This window comes from Lepus europaeus, chromosome 14 (assembly GCF_033115175.1).
Source record: "Lepus europaeus isolate LE1 chromosome 14, mLepTim1.pri, whole genome shotgun sequence".
Taxonomy (NCBI): Eukaryota; Metazoa; Chordata; class Mammalia; order Lagomorpha; family Leporidae; genus Lepus; species Lepus europaeus.
In genome coordinates this window covers 39,347,490-39,369,834 of record NC_084840.1, presented here as the reverse complement: position 1 = coordinate 39,369,834, position 22,345 = coordinate 39,347,490, and the positions used below count along the sequence as shown (strand labels likewise).

Below are 22,345 nucleotides of genomic sequence, written 5' to 3'. Positions count from 1 at the left end.
GGAGTGCAGTGGAGGATGGCCCAAGTCCTTGGGTCCTGCACCCCATGGGAGACCAGGAGAAGCACCTGGCTCCTGCCATCGGAACAGCGCGGTGCGCGGGCCGCAGCGCGCTACCGCGGCGGCCATTGGAGGGTGAACCAACGGCAAAAGGAAGACCTTTCTCTCTGTCTCTCTCTCTCACTGTCCACTCTGCCTGTCAAAAAAAAAAAAAAAAAAAAAGTGAAAACCGATTGCTTCCTCCCCCACTAAACTGTAAGCCTAAGGAAATGGGTCATGTCTCTGCACAACTTTATTTCCCTTACTTAAAATAATTGTATTAACAATGTTCTTTTCCTTCTAGCGTATCCTTTAATTTTTTGTCATTTTTACTTATTTATCCTTTTGAGAGGCAGAGAGAGAGAGAAAAATAGAGACAGAGGGCTTCCATACACTGGTTCACCTCCCAAATGCCCACAATAGCCAGGTCTGGGCCAGGTCAAAGCCAAGAGCTGAAAATCAATCCAGGTCTCACACATGGGTGGCAGGGACTCAACCTCTTGAGCCATCACTTGCTGCCTCCCAGGGTGCACATTGGCAGAAAGCTGGGATCAGAATCGGAGCTGGAACTAGAACCCAGGCATTCAGATATGGGATACGTGTACCCCAAGTCACATTTAAACTACTAAGCCAAATGCCCACCTCTGTAATGGTTTTTGAGGATTTAATTTTTTTTTTTTTTTTCCAGTCAGAGTGGATAGTGAGAGAGAGACAGAGAGAAAGGTCTTCCTTTTTGCCGCTGGTTCACCCTCCAATGGCCACTGCGGCCAGCGCATCTCACTGATCCGAAGCCAGGAGCCAGGTGCTTCTCCGGGTCTCCCATACGGGTGCAGGGCCCAAGGACTTGGGCCATCCTCCACTGCACTCCCGGGCCATAGCAGAGAGTTGGCCTGGAAGAGGGGCAGCCGGGATAGAATCCGGCGCCCCAACCGGGACTAGAACCTGGTGTGCCGGCGCCGCAAGGCGGAGGATTAGCCTGTTAAGCCACGGCGCCGGCTGAGGATTTAACTTATTGAGCCATGTTATTAACACTGGATTCACAAAGTAAGAATCATCAAGACTTAGGCTATGATAAACTGAAATTTCACCTCAATTCTAAGAGCATCAGAAGGCACTGAAGTGTTTCAGACATGAGGCTGCACTAATCAAACATGAATTTCAAGAAGCTCTCTCTGACTGTAGCACAGTTACCAGACTGCATTGGGATAACAGATCAGTAAAATAAATTAGAGAATTCCAAACAACATATATGTAAAAATGTTATATAAAATAAAATAGGTAGGCACAAGGATCTTAAAACAGCAGCTCATTGTCAGACCCAAGAAGTTACCAGGGAAGCAAAAGTAATCCTAACATAAAAATATGAAATAATGGACTAACCATGTAGATAATGAGTCCCCAGCAAACATCCCTTCCAAGGCAGCATTAGCCTTTACTTCAGTCCACTTCACGTCTGCCCTGTCAGTCTCTCACTGATAGGCAGATATTTCAATCCCAAAACAACACAATGCAAATCACCTACAAAGTTTAAGTGTAAACCTTTTCAGAGAGGCATGCCTTTATGATGTCACTGAAAATGATGAAAAATATTTCTAACCAATAGCAAAGCCACTGACAAAAGTAAAGATCTGAGAGGGATACTGAGTAAAGGGGGCATGAGGAAACTTCACAGGGTATAAGTATGTTCTGTATCAGATGTGTACACATAATACAAATTTACCAAGCTGAATGTACACTTGTGATTTGTGCATTCAGCTGTTTGTAAATTATATCTTAAAGGGGTCACATAAAGGAAAATGAGAAAAGATGATCCTTCTTCCTCCAAGAATTACTGGGTCTGGATATGAGACTAGCAATCCTATGGCCTACCCTGTTGCTATGGATTCGTTCTGAAGGAGGAGTGTAGTGGGGGCAAGAGAAGCGGAGTCAAGGGGTCCAGAGGCGGGCAGCCCGCAGACTCGTTGGTACAGCAGCTTAAATAGCCAAGGCAGCCAATCTGGTCAAGGGGTGGTTTATGCCCTAACCAACCACAGCTTGTTGCCAGGCAGGCTCCAGGTGGGTTTTGAAGCCATTCCTGAGTAACTGACGCTTGCTTGCCAGCGGCCATCTTGGCATGGCCTTCTCATTCCACCACATTTCCCCCTTTTCATTTATTTTTAAGCAATGGGAGGCATGATTCTTGGCCATACCATTGTTGACCCCATTTCCATGTGGTCTCCCTACGCGGCTGTGCCTGTCTTAGGTTGTCCCCCAGGGGATCTTACCCATCATTGACTAACCAGCGCTCAAAACAGGAGACGACAGGAGTGCTTGCTCAGATGGAGGTAGGAATGAGGAACAATGGTTATCAGGAATGGTATGACCGCACACAGGCTGTGGGCTGTTCGAGTGGCTGACCAGAGCTAGTGGGGCAGGCTCCGTTGCCATGTGGTTTCCCAAGCCATCCAATCACAGCCTGCTGCCAGGCAGGCTCCGTTGCCAGGTGAGTTTCGAAGCCATTCCTGAGTAACTGACACTCACTTGCCAGTGGCCATCTTGGCATGGCCTTCTCATTCCACCACACTACCCCACTATCAACATGAGGCAGAGAGCACAATGGCTGAACCACCAGGGCCTGAGATACCAGTGAGCCACTGACTCAGCTGTGCCTGGAACGTACCCCAACTCTGGACTCCCAACCATATGAGATAAACTATCTTAATGTTTAAGCACCTTACATCTGTTACTTGCAGCTGCAAGCATGTAACTGATTGCAGAAGACCAACAAAGAAGAGAATACTAGCCCCTCAAGAAAATGATTTGAAAAATCAAAGGAAAGCATCTAGGAAAACTAATAAGGCCCTTGTGACCATTTTGGCAAAAAGGACTTTATCATACAGCAAAAGTCCATAATAACGTGAACAATATATAGTTTCATGCTGCCTTCCAATTTTGCCAGAAAAATTATGCAAAAATATTCTTAAAGCAACCCACACTTGATTCATTCTTCTACTCTTAAGAATTTTAGACACAGTCTCAACTATAACACAAATGTTTTCATAATTTTGTTTCACTTTTAAAGATTAAATCCAAATAAAACATTCTCTCTCTACCCCTTCTGTGCACTATTATCTCTGAAATGTTCTAGGTCACTTCATTCTACATTCCTTGTTCTTTACCAATTATTTTCAGAAAATAAAGACTCCTTATATGATGAAATCACAAGGAAAAATAAATTATTCACTCACACATCAACATTTAGAAAACTCAGGGGCAAGTTCTGTGGCAGAGTGGGTTAAAGCCCTGGCCTGAAGCATCAGCATCCCGTATGGGCTCCGGTTCTAGTCCCAGCTGCTCCTCTTCTGATCCAGCTCTCCGCTGTGGCCTGGGAAAGCAGCAGCAGATCACCCAAGTCCGTGGGTCCTTGCACCCACGTGGGAGACCAGGAAGAAGCTCCTGGCTCTTGGCTTCGGATCAGCGCAGCTCCATCTGGGGAGTGAATCAGCAGATGGAAGACCTCTCTCTCTGTCTCTACCTCTCTCTGTAACTCTGTCTCTCAAATAAATAAAATAAATGTTAAAAAAAAAAAAAAAAGAAAATTCAAATATAGACCTTGGTTCACAAACCATTAGAGACCCAAGAGCTTACTGGATAAAACTATGGGCTCTAGAGCCAAACTTTCAATTATATAAGTCAACTGCGTACTCGCTGGGTTACCCTAAACAAACCACTTAATTCTGTGTCTTGATTTTCTCTTCTATAAAATGAGCATGACAATAGTTCCTACCTTATAAGCAGTTAAAGGAGTATTAAGTAAGTCCAAGTGTAAAGTTTTCAGACAGTAGGTACTGAATAACTGTCAACTGTAATATTTTTACAAAACTCTAGGAAAACAGAAATACAAACATCCAGATTGGAATTAAGTTAATTAGCCAAGGAAAAATTATGTTAACAGAAACTTTAAGTACAAGCATTTTATATAGTTAAGACAAAAGAAAATGAGACAGATGTACTTAAGATAAAACAAGTCAAAAGTATCTATACTCACACTTTTATATGTTTAATATATAATTTTTATGTATTAAAAATTACACATCTAGGCCGGCGCTGTGGCTCACTAGGCTAATCCTCCGCCTGCAGCACCGGCACCCTGGATTCTAGTCCCGGTTGGGGCGCCAGATTCTGTCCCGGTTGCTCCTCTTCCAGTCCAGCTCTCTGCTGTGGCCTGGGAAGGCAGTGGAGGATGGCCCAGTTCCTTGGCCCCTGCACCCACATGGGAGACCAGGAGGAAGCACCTGGCTCCTGGCTTCGGATCGGCACAGCACGCCGGCTGTAGCAGCCACTTGGGGGGTGAACCAATGGAAAAAGGAAGACCTTTCTCTCATTCTCTCTCCCACTGTCTAACTCTGCCTGTCAAAAAAAAAAAAAAAATTACATATTTATTTTCTAAGCAAATAACTTTTTAAAGGTACCCTGCTAAACCTATTAAACTAGAAATTAACAGATTGCTGTACCGTAATAAAAACGAAATTAAAACTTTGTTTGTTAAAGATTTCTTTTATTTATTTGAAAGACAGAGTTAGAGAGAGAGAGAAATATAGAGAGGTCTTCCATCCACTGGTTTATTCCCCAAATGGCTGCAATGGCAGGAGCTAAACCAATCCAAAGCCAGGAGCTTCTTCCAGGTCTCCCACATATGTGCAGGGTCCCAAGGACTTGAACCATCCTCCACTGCTTTTCTGGGCACATTAGCAGGGAATGGGATTGGCAGTGGAGCAGCAGCAGGTAGGACTCAAACCAGCGCCCAAAAGGGATACAGAAGCTGCAGGCTGGGGCTTTAATCCGCTGCACCACAGCACCAGCCCCAAAATTAAAAATCTTAATATATGAAGAAAAAAGGAGCAGAAAACTTGATATTATAAAAGGGTCAATTCTCTCCCCTGTCCATATTAATACATTAATTTAACACAATTCTAATTAAAAACTCAGGACCAGCGCCGTGGCACACTAGGTTAATCCTCCGCCTGTGGCGCCGGCATCCCATATGGGCGCCAGTTCTAGTCCCGTTGCTCCTCTTCCAGTCCAGGTCTCTGCTATGGCCTGGGAAAGCAGTGGAGGATGGCCCAAGTGCTTGGGCCCCTGCATCTGCAGGGGAGACCAAGAAGCAGCACCTGGCTCCTGGCTTTGGATCGGCGCAGCTCCAGCCGTTGCAGCCATTTGGGAAGTGAATCAGCAGAAGGAAGACCTTTCTCTCTCTCTCTCTCTCTCTCTCTCTCTCTCTCTCTCTACCTGTCAAATAAATAAAATCTTTAAAAATAATAATAATTATTAGGGGCTGGTGCTGTGATGCAGTGGGTTAATGCTCTGGCCTGAAGCGCCGGCATCCCATATGGGCGCCGGTTCTAGTCCCAGCTGTTCCTCTTCTGATCCAGCTCTCTACTATGGCCTGGAAAGCAGTAAAAGATGGCCCAGGTCCTTGGACCCCTATACCCGTGTGGAGACCTGGAAGAAGCTCCCAGCTCCTGGCTTCAGATCAGCACAGTGCCAGCCGTTGCAGCCAATTTTGGGGAGTGAACCATCGGATGGAAGATCTCTTTCTGTCTCTCTCTCTGTCTCTCCTCTCTCTGTGTAACTCTTTCAAATAAATAAATAAAAATAAAATCTTAAAAAATAATTAAAAACCCAACAATTGGGGAAGGAGATGTAGTTTTTATTTCATTCTCATTGGTTTTGACAAAGTATTTTTTTTAGTATTTATTGATTTGAAAGGCAGAGCACACAGAGAGGGAGATAAAGAATAAGGAATCTTCTACCCACTGGTTCACTCTCATGACCATAACCTCCAGGTCTGGTCCAGGCCAAAGATATTCTGCATCTTGGTCTCCTATACGGGTAGCAGGAGCCTAGGTATTCAGGCCATTTGCCAATGGCTTCCCAGAGTGCATTAGCAGGAAGCTGGATCAGAAACAGAGTAGCTAGAACTGACACTCTGATATGGTTACCCCACTGTGCCACAAGGCCAGCCCCAAGGATTCTAAAACTAATTTGAAGGGGCTGGCGCCATGGAGCACTAGGTTAATGCTCTACCTGCGGCGCCAGCATGCCATATGGGCGCCGGGTTCTAGTCCCAGATGCTCCTCTTCCAGTCTAGCTCTCTGCTGTGGCCCGGGAAGGCAGTGGAGGATGGCCCAAGTGCTTGGGCCCTGCACCCGCATGGGAGACCAGGAGGAAGCACCGGGCTCCTGGCTTCGGATCAGCACAGTGCACCCGCTGTAGTGGCCATTAGGGGAGTGAACCAACGGAAGGAAGACCTTTCTCTCTGACTGTCTCTCTGTCTGTAACTCTGTCAAATAAATAAAATCTTTTAAAAAAAAACTAATCTGAAAATGTGTTAAATGGAATAGCAAATCAAGTCTTAAAAAATAAAAACTGCCTTTACTAACACAAAAATTTATTATAAATTATTTAAACAGTGAGTCACAAACATAGAATTAGACAATTAAGGAGTCCAGAAACAGAATTAAGTATTTATGGGAATTTGGTACACAATGAATATGGTATTTCAAATCAGTAGAAAGGAATGGATTAATTAACATATGTTGAGAAATTACCAAATACTTCACAGACACTAAACTTCAGGGGCTGGCGCTGAGGCATAGCAGGTGAAGCCGCTGCCTGCAGTGCCAACATCCCTCATGGGCACTGGTTCAAGTCCCAGCTGCTCCTCTTCTGATCTAGCTCTCTGTTTATGGCCTGGGAAAGCAGTAGAAGATGGCCAAAGTCGCTGGGTCCCTGAATCTGCATGGGAGACTTGGAAGAAGCTCCTGGCTCCTGGCTCAGGATCAGCCCAGCTCCAGCCATAGCCACCAATTGAGGAGTGAACCAGCAGTTTAATAGGTTTAGCAGGGTACCTTTAAAAAGTTATTTGCTTAGAAAATAAATATGTAATTTTTTTTTTTTTGGACAGGCAGAGTTAGACAGTGAGAGAGAAAGACAGAGAGAAAGGTCTTCCTTTTTCCATTGGTTCACCCCCAAGCGGCCGCTACAGCTGGCGCGCTGATGCAACGGGTGCATCAGGTAAAGCCGCCACCTACAACGCCAGCATTCCATATGGGCACCAGTTCTAGTTCTGGTTGCTCCACTTCCAATCCAGTTCCCTATTAACGCGCCTGCGAAAGCATAATACAGCCCAAGGCCTTGAGCACCTGCACCTACATGGGAGACCCAGCAGAAGTTCCTGGCTCCTGGCTTCAGATCGGTCCAGCTCCAGTCCCTGCAGCCATTTGGAGAGTGAATCAACAGATGGAAGTGCTCATTCTGTCTCTCCCTCTGTCTCTAACTATGCCTTTTAAATCAATATTCTAATATTTTTAAAAAGTGACAAATTTACAAGATACATGTAGATTTTACATTATGGCCCTCAATGAATCACACCCCCTGACAAGTCCTTGTGTAGTCCTCTCCCACACCGACTCTGTGCTTGACCACTTGACAAGCAGGGGCTTGATAAGTTTTCATACTGGTGCATGCTCTCATAAGAAGGCTGCTAATGTTAAGTGAGAGATTGGGGGAGGAGGCCAGACAGACCCCTCAGATGAACCCAGTCAAGTGAATGAAAACACATGACTGAGTCCAGGAAGGAGCGGAGAAAGAACTGCCCAGCCAATTCACTCATGTTTTCTGTCGTTTTTTTAAAGATTTTATTATTTATTTATTTATTTATTTGAAAGTCAGAGTTACAGAGAGAGAAGGAGAGGCAGAGAGGAAGAGAGGTCTTCCATCCGCTGGTTCACTCCCCAGTTGGCCACAACAGCCGGAGGTGCACTGATCCAAAGCCAGGAGCTTCTTCTGGGTCTCCCATGTCGGTGCTTTCCCAGGCCATAGCAGACAGCTGGATCAGAAGTGGAGTAGTCAGGACTTGAACTGGCGCCCATAAGGGATGTTGGCACTGCTGGCGGCGGCTTTACCCTCTACGCCACAACGCTGGCCCCTCATTCATGTTTTACAAGGTTTTGAGGTGGCTTGTTAACAGGAGTACACTACTAATTTTATATATACTATAGAATGAATATTGCTACTAAGCTATTATAAGAAAAATTAAACATTCCATTGGGGAAAAAAGACAGCACATGAACAAATATTTACACAAAAACAGAGGTGTTCCATAAAGAGATGAAAATATGGTTAACCCTACTTGTGATCAAAGAAATACAAATTAAAACAACACTGATAAAACACTTTTTCCTATCAGATTGGCAAAGACTAAAAAGGTTAATAATGCTCTGTGTTGGCCAGAAAGTGAGGCAACTGGAACTCTCATCTACCAATGCTAACCTGGTAAAGTGCATCAAAAACCAGTAATTCTTCCTAGTCTGGTAATTTCACTTTACTTATTCAGATACTTACTGAACACCTATAGAGGCCTGTTCTGAGAAGCAGCAGAGACAAATCACACAGGAACTTAAGAATTTTACACTTATTATTAACTTGGTTTTAGTCTCAAGAGTAAGGTGTCACTGAAGGAGGGGTTTCACTTTAGGAGGGATGTATAAGACATTTGATTTCCACTTTAAGATCATCTTGTCTGTTACATGGAAGACAAGAATGGAAATAAAGAAAACTGACCGTGAAGGTGAGAGTTAATGGCAGTCTGGACTTGGCAGGTCAGTGAGACAGACAGAAGCAAATGGAGGCCAGTCTGGCAGGATGCTGAAAGACTGGATATAGAAAAGAAATACTACTCTTTGACTTTATTTCTAAAAATTTATCGTAAACTATAATTAGATTTATGCACAAAGACATGTATCCAAAGATGTTCGTTCATAGCAGTGTTTTGTTTGGGGATTCTGGTCCACTCCCCAAATAGCCACAAAGCCAAGGTTGGGTCTGGCCAGACGTGAGAACCATGAACCAAGAACTAAAACCAGGTCTCCCAATGTGGGTGGCAGGAACCCAATTACTTGAGCCATTACCACTGCTTCCCAGGTTCTGCATTAGCAGCAAACTTCTAAAAGTATACCCTTTTAAGATCAAGTGGAGCCAGTGCCACGGTTCACTTGGCTAATCCTGTGCCTGCGGCACCAGCATCCCGGGTTCTAGTCCCGGTTGGGGCGCCGGATTCTGTCCCGGTTGCTCCTCTTCCAGTCCAGCTCTCTGCTGTGGCCTGGGAAGGCAGTGGAGGATGGCCCAGGTCCTTGGGCCCTGCACCCACATGGGAGACCAGGAGAAGCACCTGGCTCCTGGCTTCTGATTGGCGCAGCGCACCGGCCGTAGCGGCCATTTGGGGGGTGAACCAACAGAAAAGGAAGACCTTTCTCTCTGTCTCTCTCTCACTAACTCTGCCTGTCAAAAAAAAAAAAAAAAAAAAAAGATTAAGTGGATAAGGCCATCCGTACAAAGCAAGGACATACTATATAGTCACTAAAAGTATGCAATTTATATTTAGTATAAGAATTATGTGGAAAAGGGCCAGATACAAAATATACAATTTCACTTTAATTTTTTACTTAATTTTCATTTTATTTGAAAGACAGAGAAACAAGACACAGAGAGATCTTCCATCTGTTGGTTCATTCTCCAAATGCCCACAAAAGCCTGTGGTACATCAAGCTGAAGTCAGGAGCCAGGAACTCCATCCATGTCTCCCGCGTGGGTGGCAGGGACACAAGTACTTGAGCCACCATCCACAGCCACCTCAAGATGTGTTTTAGCAGGAAGCTGGACTGGAAGCAGAGGAGTTGGGACTCAAATCAGGCATTCCAATATGCACTACAAGTATCCCGAGTCGGGCACCAATGTGAGTCTCGACTGCTTCACTTTCGCTCCAACTCCCGATTAATACGCTTGGGAAGCAGCGAAAGATGGCCTTGGGCCTCTGCACTTGCATCAGAGACCAAGATGAAGCTCCTGGCTTCGGATGGCCCAGTACCAGTCACTGTAGCCATTTGGGAAGTGAATCAGCAGATGGAAGATCTCTGTCTCTGTCTCCTCCTCCTCTCCCCCTGTAACTCTGCCTTTCAAATAAATAAATCTTGAAAAAAAAATCTGGACTCCCTTGGAAGCTGACCTAAGGAGCCAATCATCTTATTTTACTTATATTCTTAGATTCTCTATAAAATTTCTCCTCTATTAAGGAGGACAGGAGATTGAGGGCCTCTAAAGCACAGTTAAAGGGCATCATCTGATTTCACATCATTGGATGTATATAGCAGGCCTCAGTTCATTTTTAAATGTCACTGCAGGCAGGCATTTGGCACAGCAGTTAAGATGCATCTAGGATGTCCCCATCTCATGCAGGTACATGGGTTACAGTTCCTGGCTCTTCTGATTCCAGCTAATGCACACCCTGGAAGGTAGCAGATGATGGCTCAGGTACTTAGATACCTGCTATCGACATGGGACACCAGGATTGAAGGCCAGGCTCCTGGTTCAATCGGGCTATTTCAGCCATTTCAGAGCTGGCTATTTCAGGCATTCGGGGACTGAACCAGTGAGTGGAAACTCTCTGACTACTCTGTCTTGTCTCTATCTCTGTCATCCAAATTCTAAAAATTTTCTTTTTTTAATTTTAAATGTCATCATTTCTACCTCATTTCCCAAAGACTACACTCTGACATTTGAGACTACTGTAAAGAGACTCAAGAAAATCACCCCCACGGGGCCGGAGCTGTAGCATAGCAGGTAAAGCCACCACCTGTGGCACTGGCTTCCCATATGGGAGGCAATTCAAATACTAGCTGCCCCATTTCTGATCCAGCTCTCTGCTAATGTACCTAGGAAAGCAGTGGAAGACAGCATGAGTGTTTGGACCCCTGCACTCACATGAGAGACCAGCAAGAACTCCCAGCTCCTGGCTTCAGACTGGCCCTGCTCAGCAGTTACGACAATGGAGGAGAAGCTGGTGTTCCATACTGGAATGCCTGAGTTCAAGTCCTAGCTCTGCTCCTGATTACAGCTCCCTGCAAATGCAGACTCTGGAACGCAGCAATAACGGCTCAAGTAATTGGGTTCTTGTCACCCACGTGGAAGACCTGTACTGATTTCAGTCCCACCTTCAACCTGGCCAAGCCCCAGCCATTGCAGTTATTTGGAGAGTAAACCAGAGGATGGGAGTTCTCTGGCTCTCCCTGCCTACCTCTCAAATAAATAAAGAGATAAATTTTAAAATAACCATCCAGGAGCCATCATAATAGTATAGCAGGTAAAACTGCAGCCTGCAATACTGGCATCCCAGCTGGGTGCCAGTTTATATCCTGGTTGCTCTACCTCTAATCCAGTTACCTGCTAACGGCCTGGGAAAAGCAACAGATGGCCAACTGTTTGGGACCCTACCACCTATGTGGAAGACCCGAATGAAGTTCCTGGCTCCTGGTTTTGGCCTGGCCCAGCACTGACTATTGGAGCAATCTGGGGAGTGAAACAGCATTCGGAAGATCTCTCTGGTTTTACCTCTTTGTAATCCGAACTTTCAAATAAATAAATCTTTTTTTAAAAAAATCATCATCATCCAAAGATTGGGTGGGGAGAGGGTTTGAGGTACAGTTTGTATACTATAAAATTCATCACTTTAAAGTGTTAAAATTCAGGGACTTTTTTTTTTTAAGATCTTATTTATTTATTTGAGAGGCAGAGTTGCAGACAGAGGGAAAGACTGGGAGAAAGGTCTTCCATCCTCTGGTTCACTCCCCAAATGACTGCAATGGCTAGACCAGGCTGAAGCCAGGAGCTTCTTCCAGGTCTCCCATGTGGGTGCAGAGGCCCAGCACCTGGGCCATCCTCCACTGCGTTCCTAGGCTATAAGCAGAGGACTGGATCAGAAGTGGAACAGCCGGGACTTGAACTGGCACCCATACAGGATGCTGGCATAGCAGGTGGCGGCTTTACCCACTACGCTACAGTGCTGGCCCCCAGTGACTTCTAATATATTCAAAAGGTTGAAGGGCCGGCGCTGTGGCACAGCAGGTAAAGCCCCGCTTGCAGTGCCGGCATCCCTTATGGGTGCTGGTTCAAGTCCTGGCTGCTCCACTTCCAATCCAGCTCTCTGCTATGGCTTGGGAAAGCAAAACAAGATGCCCAAGTCCTTGGGTCTCTGCACTGACATGGGAGACCCAGAACAAGCTCCTGGTTCCTGGTTTCAGATCGGCGCTGCTCCGGTTGTTACAGCCAACTGGGAGTAAACCAGAGTATGGAAAACCTCTCTCTCTCTGCCTCTCCTTCTCTGTGTAACTCTTTCAAATAAATAAATAAATAAATCTTAAAAAAAAAAAAAAAAAAAGGTTGAGGAATCACTGTGATTTCCTCACGCCAGAAATAAAGCCCATACCCATAATAGTAGTCATTTCCCAGTTCTCTCTTGACAACCACTTATCTGCTTTCTGTCTCTATGGAGCTGGCTATTCTGGACATTTCATATAAATGGAATAGTACAATAAATGGCCTTTTTTCTTAATTAACTAATTAATTTGATAGAGAGAACAAGCATACTCCCTACTGACTGGAACCCAATTACCTGAGTTATCATCACTGCCTCCCAGAGTTTGCATTGGCAGGAAGCTGGAGTCAGGAGCCTAAGCAAGGACTTAAACCCAGATAATCTAATATGGGAACTGGGCATCTTAACTGCTAGGCTAAATGCCCACCCCAGTATGTGGCATTTTGTGTTTGGCTTCTTTGGCTTAGGTTTTCTTTTCCTTTTTTTTTTTTTTTTTTTTTAAAGATTTGTTTGTTTATTTGAAAGTCAGAGTTACACAGAGAGGGGAGAGGGAGAGGAAGAGGGAGAGGAGGAGGGGGAGAGGGAGGGGGAGAGAGAGAGAGAGAGGTCTTCCATCTGCTGGTTCACTCCCCAACTGGCTGCAACAGCCGGAGCTGCACCGATCCAAAGCTAGGAGCCAGGAGCCTCCTCTGGGTCTCCCATGTGGGTGCAAGGGCCTGAGGACTTGGGCCATCTTCCACTGCTATCCCAGGATAGCAGAGAGCTGGATCAGAAGAGGAGCAGTCGGGACTAGAACCAGCGCCCATACGGGATGGGCTAGGGTGTTAACCCACTGCACCACGGTGCTGGCCCCTAGCTTAGGTTTTCAAGGTTTATCTGTCAAGTATCAAGTAGCAAGTATCAGTACTTTATTCCTTTTTTTTTTTTTTAAAGATTTCTTTATTTATGTGAAAGGTAGAGTTAGAGAGAGGCAGAGGCAGAGAGAGAGAGAAAGAGAAAAGTCTGCTGGTTCACTCCCCAGATGGCCGCACCAGCCAGAGCTGTGCTGATCAGAAGCCAGGAGCCAGAAGCTTCCTCCTGGTCCCCAATGTGGGTGGAGGGATCGAAGCACTTGGACCATCTTCCATTGCTTTCCCAGGCCATAGCACAGAGCTAGATTGGAAGCGGAGCAGGCGGACTCGAACCAGTGCCCACATGGGATGCCAGCACTGCAGGCAGTGGCTCTACCTGCTGTGCCATAGCGTCAGCCCCCTTCATTCCTTTTGATGGCCAAATATTGCAAGTATATGTACATCCCACATTTTATTTATCCATTCATCAACTGAGGGACATGTGGGTTGTCCCCACTTTTTGGCTAGTAAGAATAATAATGCCACTGAACATTTGCATATATGTTTTTGTGTGGACACGTCTTCATTTCTCGTGTATTATATATAGCAGTGCAATCACTAGGTCATAGGATAACTCCACGTTTAACTTTCTGCTGAACTGTTTCCTAAAGCAGCTGCATCATTTTAGATGGCTTGTCACATTCTTAACATAAACTTAAGAGATGTTACACTTTCTTAGAAATAGAGGATTTACTCTTATCAAGCCCATTCTGTGTGCCAAGTTTTATGTCAGGATTTTATTTAACTTTTTCAAAAACTCTATAATGCAGAAATTATTTCCATTTTATAGAAGAAATTCAAATCTCAAAAAAAAAGTTTGTAACCTATTCAAAATTAGTAAACGTCAAAACTAGAATTTGAAACCAGAGCTGAGTTCAAAGCCTTTACTCTATCCTACACCATGCAAACTCTACATTTAGATATATGTACAGTGCTTCACTAAAATAATTCTTGGGAAAAGTTGCATATAATTAAATTTATTAGAATCATTATAAAACAACTTTCCAAAGATATTTCCAGAAAATCTAAGAGGTCTCTCGCATATACTGGCCCCCAATTTATCTTTCTTCATAAATTATTTCTATATACACATACTTAAACAAAACCTGTCTATAATTCTAACCATTACACAGATTACCTTCTTCCATCAGTTAGTATGTGCTGACAAAAACAAAAAGTGTAGACACCTTCTGATACAAAAAGAACTGTGTCCCCAACCCTAAAATTTATATACTAATACCCTGATATTCTAACTCCCAATGGCACTATATTTGAAGACAGGGATTTTAAGAGGTAGTCAAGGTTAAATGAGATCATAAGGATGGGGTCCTTGTCCAATAGGATTGATGGCTCTGTAAGAGGAAGTTCAGAGAACTACCCCCAATATCAAGCCACCTAAGAACAGAGCAGAAAGGCCATCTTTTGCAAGCCAGGGAAGGGAGACGCCACCAGAACCCAACCACATCTGAGAGTTTAGCCTCCAAAGCTGTGAAAAAAAGAAATTCTATTGTCTAAACCTCAAATCTATGGTATTTCTGTTATGGCAACAGCCCAGGCTCACTATCTTCTTTCATGAACATCCTGAACTACCCAATTATTGGTGTTTCAAGCCCTGATAAGAACCCAAACAAAGCAGGCATTAAATAGAATGGAAATAAGCTAAACCAAAACAGATGCATGAGCTTGCTGCTTAAAATATTTTATGAGTTCTTTGGTCAAACAGACTAAAAACACAGAATAATGGTCCTTCTATTAACTCAGGATTGAGTGACAACATCAGAGAAACATGGTTTCCTCCCGAAAGTGCTTCAGAGTTAGACAAACCTAAGTTGACTGTCTGGCACTTCTGAGCTTTGTGTAGGAGTAAGGAGCATATTCTACAGCTATTCCTGTGGTCAGGACACTGTGGTCAGGGTTTGTTTCATCAAATAATTTGCTAGCACTTAGTATCTGCCAAATACTACATTACACTCTACAGCACCCAGTACAGTTCCAGAACAATCTATGTGCTCCAAAAATGGTGATTGTTATTGTCAATAAATATATTCTACAAAAGAAAAAAAAACACAGCTATGTCAAACACTTCTATGGGTACTATGTGCCAAGCAAGCACCACACTGCTACCATAAATATAAAAACGCAGTCCCTGCCCTTAAAGAGCTTACAATGAAAGGGACAAACACATCCAGATCACTGTCAAACAGGGCAATACATGTAATGGCAAAAAAAGCAGAGTGCACAGAACAGCTACTGGAGGTAGATCAGCCAAGTACTACTTCCAGAAAGTCTTATAAGGAATCCCCATGCAGTTTCTATGTAAGAAAATCTATATGCCCTTATTTGGAATAGCACCCACTGAAGTGCAGCCTCGACTCAGATTCTCTCTTTAACTTTTACTACCACTCAATTCCACCCAACAATTTCAAAGGAGGGGGAAAAAAAGAGGAAAAGATAACTTTAAGTAAAAGAATCCTCTTACTCCTCAACAATCATATAAAAATTGAAATCACATTTTTCCAAATCCTTATTACACTCATGATTAAAGACTGGGTGTTTTACAAGTTACACAATCACCCCTGTTTTAAGCTGTGTGTAGGATAAATTATCAAAACCATTAATCCAATATGCAATTTCTTCTATACCAGCCAAATGGTTCCTGCCTACTTATTTTGCTTATTTCAACCGGGCTAACAAGGTATCCAAAATTTTGTATACTGTATAAAGTTCAGTCAATTTTCTCTATTAATCCATTCTCATCCAAGATTTGTTCACTTAATAAATACCTACAATACCACCATTCAAAAAGACGAAAATTTGGCTCCTGCTCCTAAAATAAACCGCTGTGGGAAAGTCACATCCATCAGCTCCAAGTACAAATGAAGACCCATGAGAACACAGAGACTACTATTTGTATCCTTTCATGGGTATCTCACTTGACACTTAACAATCTTATGAAATAACAGAATTATCTCCAGTTTTATCAGTGTGTTCAATTAACAAGTCAATAAATTAAATCTGGGTCTTCTGACCATTGATTGCAATGTATATTAAACTTGTCATTACCACAAAATGAAGGTAACAGAATCACAAGAAGTACTTCAAAGGCTCCAAACATTAACACAGGAAGAAAACTTAACATTTATCCTAATAAGGTTGCAGTAGCTCATAGGTAGTTATAAACACACACATCCCAGGAACCACTCCCCAATGCCACTCTCTGGGAATCATGTCCCAACCACTTAACACTAATGAATCACAGCACCCTTCCCCACAAGCCCAGGAATACATCAACCTCCTTATCACCATGGCAACCACCAACTGAAGTAACCAAAATGTAACCTATTCGACATCCTTGAACCAAGGTCCTCAGGTGAAACAAGCTGAACAAAAGTTTTAACCAACTAGTCTAAAAAGAGAACCAGGCCTCAAAACAAGAATAATATATGTTTATAAGAATATAAAGCACCTTCTCTCCTATTATCATTTGATATTCACTATCCAGTAATGCCAGGGGCCAGTGTCACACGAAGCGAGTTCAGCCACTGCCTGTTATGCCAGCATTCCACATGAGCATCAGTTCAATTACTGGCTGCTCCACTTCCAATTCAGGCCCCTGCTGATACGCCTGGGAAAGCAGTGGAAGATGGCCCAATTGCTTGCCCCTGCCACCCATGTGGGAGACCCGGATGGAGTTACTAGTGTCTGGCTTCAGCAAGGGCCACTGCAGCCATTTAGGAAGTGACCAGCAGATGGAAGATTTTTCTCTCTCTCTCCAACTGTACCTTTCAAATAGATAAACCTTTAAAAAATTATATTTTACATATGTTCCAAAAAATCATCAGGAGCCAATGTTGTAATGCAGAGGGTGAAGCTGAAACCAGCAGCCCATATCAGCACACAGGTTCAAGTCCCAGGTGCTCCACTTCTGATGCAACCCCTGCTAATCTGCCTGGGAAAAGCAGCAGAAGATGGCCCAAGTCCTTTGGACTCTACCATCCACATGGGACACCCAGGTGGTGTTCCTGGCTCCTGCCTTTGGCCTGGCCCACCCCTGACCATTACAGCCATTTACCAAGTGAACCAATGAATGAAAGATTGTTCCTCTCTTTGTCTCTCCCTTTCTGTGTGTCACTCTTTGAAATGAAATAAAAATTTATAAAAATTTTCCTTTTTAAATAACCAACCTGGTTGAGTCCTAGCTACCCCACTTCCGATCCAGCTTCCTGTTAATGGGCCTGAGAAGCAGCAGGTGATGCTCAAAGACCTGAGTCGCTGCCAACTCATGCAGGAGAGCCAATGGAGTCTCTGGCATCTGACTTTGTCCTGGCCAAGCCTCAGCTGTTGTGGGCATTTGGGGAGTGAACCAGTGGATACAAGGTCACTTGTTCTCCCTCCTTCTATCAGTCTTTCAAATAAATAAATAAATATAAATGAGGTACTAGTGTTTGGTGCATCATTAAGACCTAGCTTAGGACTCCTGCATCCCATATCAAAAGTGCCTGGACTGGAATCTCTGCTCGGCTCCTGATTCCAGTTTCCTGCCAATGTGCACTCAAGCCCCGGGAGGCAGCAGGCGACAGCTCAAGACCTGACTGAGTACCTGGCTCAGCACTGGCTACTATGGGCACTTGAGGAATGAACCAGCAGATGGGAGCTACATCCATCCATCCATCCAACAACCATCCATCCGTTTCTTTCTCTCTCTCCACCCCCCCCAAATAAATAAACAAATGTTTTTTTAAATCCATTACTGAAATAATGATTATGTTGAGGTCAACTATCTAGTAAGTGACTTGTACAAATCCTCACAATTCTTTTTATATGAGAAACTCTTTTTATATGAGACTTTTGATATGAGAAAGAGTAGCTAGTGGAAATTTGGACTATCTAACATGGACTCAAGAATGTCAACCTAATCTCTTCTTAGCTCTTCTTAGCCACTAGCACAAACACTAATATCTTAGACAAGTTCTTCTAAGAAAAAAAAATCTTTAAATAAATTACTAACCAACTTATTTTAAAATTGCAATCATTTGAGGAACAGCAGAGTAAGCCATCACTTGGGACACCCTCACCCCATCACAGAGTACCTGGTTCAAGTCTTAGCTACGCTATGCTGCCAGCTTCCTGATAATACACCTAGGAAGCAGTGGATGATGGCCCAAGAACTTCAGGTTTTTGCTACCCACATGGAAAACCCAGAGGGAGTTCCCAGCTCCTAGGTTCATCCTGTCCTAGCTCCAGCCACTGAGGGTTATTTGGGGAGCGAACCAGCAGATGGTTCAGAGAGCTAGGTTTTGTGTCTTTCTCTCCCTCTTTGTCTCTCTGCCTTTCAAATAAACAAATCTCTCTCTCTTTTTTTTTTTTTTTTACAAGGCATGTACTTCAAAAAACTCATGGAAAATTAAGTTTCCACAAACATTCTGAAGTACTCTCCTACATGCATATGCATATAAAAACAAATTTCAATCACAAAGCCATCTAACACTTTTGAAACATTACATAAATGAAAAACAGAATAAAACCAAAAAGTCAGGAGACCCCAAAGGATTAGTTTTTTTAGTCTTTACCCTTTCACTGGCCCATATACATTTTTCTTTCTCAAAGAAAAATATTATTAAGTAAGCCTATATACACACAGCGTTTTAAATGTATAGAATGACTTACAACTATTTCAGGAATAGAAAGTATTATTCAGTTCCCTCCTGTATACTATTACATCAGCATAAGCATACTATTCCTAAAACTAAAATCATTTGAGAGATCTTGTCACAAATCCTTACAATGCAACCATCATTTTTTCTCCTCAGAATTCTCACCAACTTAATTTGGAAATTCCTGCCCAGGCACCATTTCTGGATGCCCTTTCAAAGGTCAAAACTACCCCTGAATATAACTAAAGAAGACTCAATTTAAAAGGCTTACACTGATGTCCCACAGTACTTGGAATCATCATAAAGACTGAGCAAATACTAATATGACCTGAAAAGTCCTCTCTTAAGCACCAAAATATCCCAAAAAGTTTGCAACCAGAACAGGAATCTTTTACCTCCAGACCAGACCATTCTACTTTTTATAAGTATCTGAACAAATGCACGTATCTGAGTTGCACAAACCATCTACCAAATCCAGTGCCTTCCAGAGTGACAAGCTGATCCTCTTTTCTGCTCTTAAATTATTCAAAATCAGCCTACAAAGAATTACTGTAGACTGCTTAAACAAACTTTTCAGCCCTGTGTACCATGTTCTATATTTATGCTACTGGAAAACAGTGTGATTCCTCCCTCTCTACTGCTAATAAGGAATACTGAAAAAAAAAAAAAAAAAAAAAAAAAACAGCGAGCTTTAAAAACACAAGTTATATTTTATTAGAAAAAGAACCTTTAAGTGAAGACATAATTTAGACAGATAGTGATTAAACTTTATTGAATATTCAGAACTTTAACTTATCTTTTCTAGCTCACAATCGGAATCAAATAATTTTATAACCATTCTTATTTTCAAATAACCCACTTAACCTGTTTTACCATTCTCAATGTTAAAAGAAATTTACCTAAAGCTTAAAAAACCTGGCAACCTTCAGGTCTGCAAGACCCCTATAGCATTAAATCCCTAAAGCAGAAATCAACAAGAGACGCTATTACAAGATATAACGTATATTTTATTACAGTTCCTGAGTTTCCAAAGACATCAGTAATTTGATTAAAAAAAAAAAAGTGCTTAAACATAATGGCTGAAGTTTTTTCAAGACATATTTTATACAATTAATTGTGGTTTTCTGCTTTATATGTCATAACTACTTTTTAAACTGACCCATCACATTCGCAAATAACGTGTGAAATAACCAAGGAAAAGGGGTCAGTCACAGCATTAAACACATTTTTAAGGCCATCGAAATAAAGATCTGTAACTTGCAGTCAGAGAAAAAAATTACTCAAGTTCACAGTAAGCTTAAGTGAAAACACAACACAGCTATATCACATAAAATATATGAAAAAGCAAAATGGAAACATGTTCAACCTTGATAGAAAAAAAATAAAGTTTAAAGTGGAAAGTACTTCAATTGAGAAAAAATTCCAATGACATGACATTTTCTTGCCAAAGCAAAGGAATTTTGCAGATTATATCATTCAAATCCCATTGTAAAGGTCTTGGCAATGGTTGGCCATTAATCTTTAACACAAAGGAGATTCAAATCCAAATGAACTGTAAGACTATCTCATCCAGGACAGAGAAATAAGAATAATTTACTTTATCCACAATTGTTTAACCTAAAAAGGAAGGCCCTTAAGGATGATAACGCAGAATGGGATCAGCCTCGAGTCTAGCAAGTCCCATCTCTCACGAAGTCTTGCACCAACCCAAAAGGAGAAGGTTACGGACACAAAACAAGCCGAGGGGGAAAAACCTCCAATGAATGACACACCACATCGTGGTCTATTCTCCTACTCAACTGGAGAAACGAAAAGAAAAATATCACACCATGTGTTTCACTCTGTCAATTTTTAAAAATATTTTACCATCGTACATTCGATTCTTTCCTTTGCGACTAAGAAAAAAATTTTTTCGCTTGTTTTATTGATTACAGAGGAAAGGGGAAAGCAGCTGCTGCAATGCAACACAGGCAAACGATGGAAGGCTTTTCCAAACAAATCCCTCCCCTGCCCCCACTTACACACCCCAAACAACTTACTTATCCCAGCATTTTACGATCCCCCCCATCTAATAAATTCTTTCCCTTCCCCCACCACAGTGAAATTTCACCTTTCACAGGTCCTTCACCCACCCCTCCCACGGACACTTTATTACCCGCAGAAATTCCAGAGCTTTCAAACTTTTCTTCCTTTTTTAATTAAACTGGAGAGTTTTGTATCAAAAGTGCATGAAATTTTTACATATCTACGTAAAAATACCTGTTTCCCAGCAACAACCACGCTTCGATTCTCGAACCCCTCCCCATCTCCCGGGTTTTGCTTGCAAAGACTGGGGGGGAATGAGCCGGGCGCAAATTAAATTTAGGAAGGGAAATCCGGGCTTAAAGAGGAGCATTTGAGGAAAAATGGGAGAACGGCGGAGCGAGACCGAACCCCCCCCCCCCCCCCCAAAGCAAGAGTGCTGGGCAAGGTTAGAAGAAAGAAAGAGAAATTAGAAGGAACAAAAGGGAGCGGGGGAGAGACCGGAGACCGGGAGACGCGCCGGCCGGGAGCTGGAAGGCGGGGTCCCAGGAAAGCGGGGGTCGCGGTGCCCGCGGCACAATGGCCGGCCCAGCCCCCGCCCCGCGCTCCTCACCTCATGGTGCCGGCGGCGCCGAGGCTTCCCCAGCAGCCGGGAGACGCGGGAGGCGCGAGCTGAGGGGGCTTCTGCTCCAGGGGCGGGGACGCAGCTCCGAGCCGCGAGACAAGTATCCGGCTCCTCCCTCGGCGGCGGCCGGGGGGCTACACCATCTCCTCGCACAAAGCCGAGGCGCCGGCCCGAAGTCTGAGAGAAGAGGGCAGGAGAAAGGCTGGGGAGGGGGCGGAGAGGCCGAGGCGCGGAGCGGGTCCCCCGGCGGCCGCCGCCTCCCACCGCCTCCTCCTCGTCTTCGTCCTCCTCCTCCTCCTCCTCCCGGAGCTCCCTCGGACGCCCGCGGAGGGGTGCCCGCCGGGGCCGCGCACCCGGCCGCCGCTCCACAGGCCCGCGCCGCCGCGCCCGCCGCCGAGGCCGTGTGCAACCGGCAGCTGCTGCAGCCGCGGGAGGAGAGCCGGGAGCGCCGCGCGGAGCCCGGGAGGAGGCGGGGCGCGCGGCGGAGGAACACGCAGGCGCCGCCCTCCTCCCCTCCTTCCCCGGGGGCGAGGGGGCGGCGCGGGGGGAGGGGCGGCGGGGGGCCGGGCGCACCCCCCGCGCCGGCGGCCGGGCTCCCGCCGGACTGCGGAGAGCCGGGCGGGGCGGGCGCGGGCTCGGCGAGGGCGGCGGAACCCGGGCTCTTTGTGCTTCCCCACCCCGCCCCCTGCAGCCCCCTCCGCCGGCGGGGGTTCCTCGCCCGGGGCTGTGCTTGTCCGTCGGCCCCCCTGCCGGTCGCCTCACTCTCCCTTAAGGCTGAGGGAGCCCCGGGGCCTCGCGCAGGGCCGCGGTGCGGGACCGTAGGCGCCGGGACCAACCGGCGTGGGGAGCCGGGGTGCGTGACTGGCCCGGGGCTTGCCCTCAGCTCGCGCTGTCGCGCTCTCAGGACCGGGACGAGGGGCTGGGCGGC

The 22,345-nt window shown here is 44.6% G+C and overlaps 1 protein-coding gene across 1 annotated transcript in view; it reads right to left on the bottom strand.

Annotated features, from left to right (window-relative positions):
• The window catches only part of ENAH (ENAH actin regulator), a 165,971-nt gene extending 144,228 nt beyond the window's left edge, over positions 1–21,743 (bottom strand). The window contains 1 exon segment of the mRNA XM_062210482.1: positions 21,406–21,743. Coding sequence (XP_062066466.1) covers positions 21,406–21,410 — 5 coding nt within the window. The 5' untranslated portion in view covers positions 21,411–21,743.
• Positions 21,744–22,345: the final 602 nt, after the last annotated feature.